The sequence below is a fragment of the Corapipo altera genome, unplaced genomic scaffold (assembly GCF_003945725.1).
Source record: "Corapipo altera isolate COAL_440 unplaced genomic scaffold, ASM394572v1 129198, whole genome shotgun sequence".
Taxonomy (NCBI): domain Eukaryota; kingdom Metazoa; phylum Chordata; class Aves; order Passeriformes; family Pipridae; genus Corapipo; species Corapipo altera.
Genome location: NW_020891378.1, coordinates 1 through 1,401, shown reverse-complemented (window position 1 = coordinate 1,401; position 1,401 = coordinate 1). Strand labels below are relative to the sequence as shown.

The 1,401-nt window shown below is 67.5% G+C and overlaps 1 protein-coding gene across 1 annotated transcript; it reads left to right on the top strand.

Annotated features, from left to right (window-relative positions):
• Nucleotides 1-77: 77 nt before the first annotated feature.
• Nucleotides 78-1,205, top strand: LOC113942550 (potassium-transporting ATPase alpha chain 1-like; the record flags this gene model as incomplete). The annotated part of the gene is made up of 4 exons (XM_027633658.1): nucleotides 78-228; nucleotides 497-665; nucleotides 822-976; nucleotides 1,082-1,205. Coding segments are annotated over 4 exons (599 nt in total), but the record flags the coding sequence as incomplete, so codon positions are not given.
• Between the last annotated feature and the right edge of the window lie 196 nt (nucleotides 1,206-1,401).

Genomic DNA, 1,401 nt, shown 5'->3' with positions numbered 1-1,401 from the left:
GGGGTCCTGGGTGTTTGGGAGGGACACACGGGTGTCCTGGGGGGTCCCAGGTGTACCCCAGATGTGTCCCCCCCCAGGCAGGCCCGGGCCCGGGTGGTGACAGGGGCGGAACTGGCGGCGATGGCCCCGGGGACCCTCGAGGGGCTTCTCCGCGCCCACCCCGAGATGGTTTTTGCGAGAACATCCCCACAACAGAAACTCGTCATCGTGGAGAGCTGCCAGCGCCTGGTGGGGACACCGGGGGGACACTGGGGGGACACTGGGGACATGGGGGGACATTGGGGACATTGTGGGGACATCAGGGACGTCACGGGGACACCCCCAAGGTGCCACCGTGGTCGGGATGATGTTGGGGGTCCCCAAACTCCCCCCTCCAGCCCCCACATCCCCGAGGTGGCACCACCACAGGAGCGTCCCTGAGGTGCCACAGCCACGTCCCCACTGTCCCCGTGTCCCCATATTGGTGCCAACATCCCCACTGTCCCTGTGTCCCCAGGGCGCCATCGTGGCAGTGACAGGGGACGGGGTGAACGACTCCCCGGCGCTGAAGAAGGCCGACATCGGGGTGGCCATGGGCATCGCCGGCTCCGACGCCGCCAAGAACGCGGCCGACATGATCCTGCTGGACGACAACTTCGCCTCCATCGTCACCGGCGTCGAGCAGGGTGGGCAGGGGGTGATGGGCGCTTGGGGGGGCACCTGAAACACCTGAGAACCCCCTAAAACACCTGGGGGGCTCCTGGAGGGTTGTCCCACCCCAGTGACACCCGTCCCACCCATCTCACCCCTCTCACCTGTCCCACCTGCCCGCATCCCCCCAGGGCGGCTGATCTTCGACAACCTGAAGAAGTCGATCGCCTACACCCTGACCAAGAACATCCCCGAGCTGACCCCGTACCTGATCTACATCACGGCCAGCGTGCCCCTGCCCCTGGGCTGCATCACCATCCTCTTCATCGAGCTCTGCACCGACATCGTGAGTGCTGCACCCGCCTGTGTCACCTGTGCTCCTCTGGGGCCTCCCCTGGGCTCCCCTGGGCTCACCTGGGCTCACCTGCCCCCCGTGCCTCCCTGCCCACAGTTCCCCTCGGTGTCCCTGGCCTACGAACGCGCCGAGAGTGACATCATGCACCTGAAACCACGGAACCCGCGGCGGGACCGGCTGGTCAACGAGCCCCTGGCGGCCTATTCGTACTTCCAGATCGGTAAGGGGGGCCCGGGGACCCCCCACACCTGGGGGGCCACACCTGGGACCTCCCGGGCCCCTGGACAGTCGTGTCCCCAAACACCAGGACCCTCAGGGGCTCCAGGAACCGGCTCACCCGGGTCTCCTCATCCTCCAGGCCTTGGGGACACCTGAGTCCCTGGTCCCGGGGCACCTGGATCCCTGGGTGTCCCAAC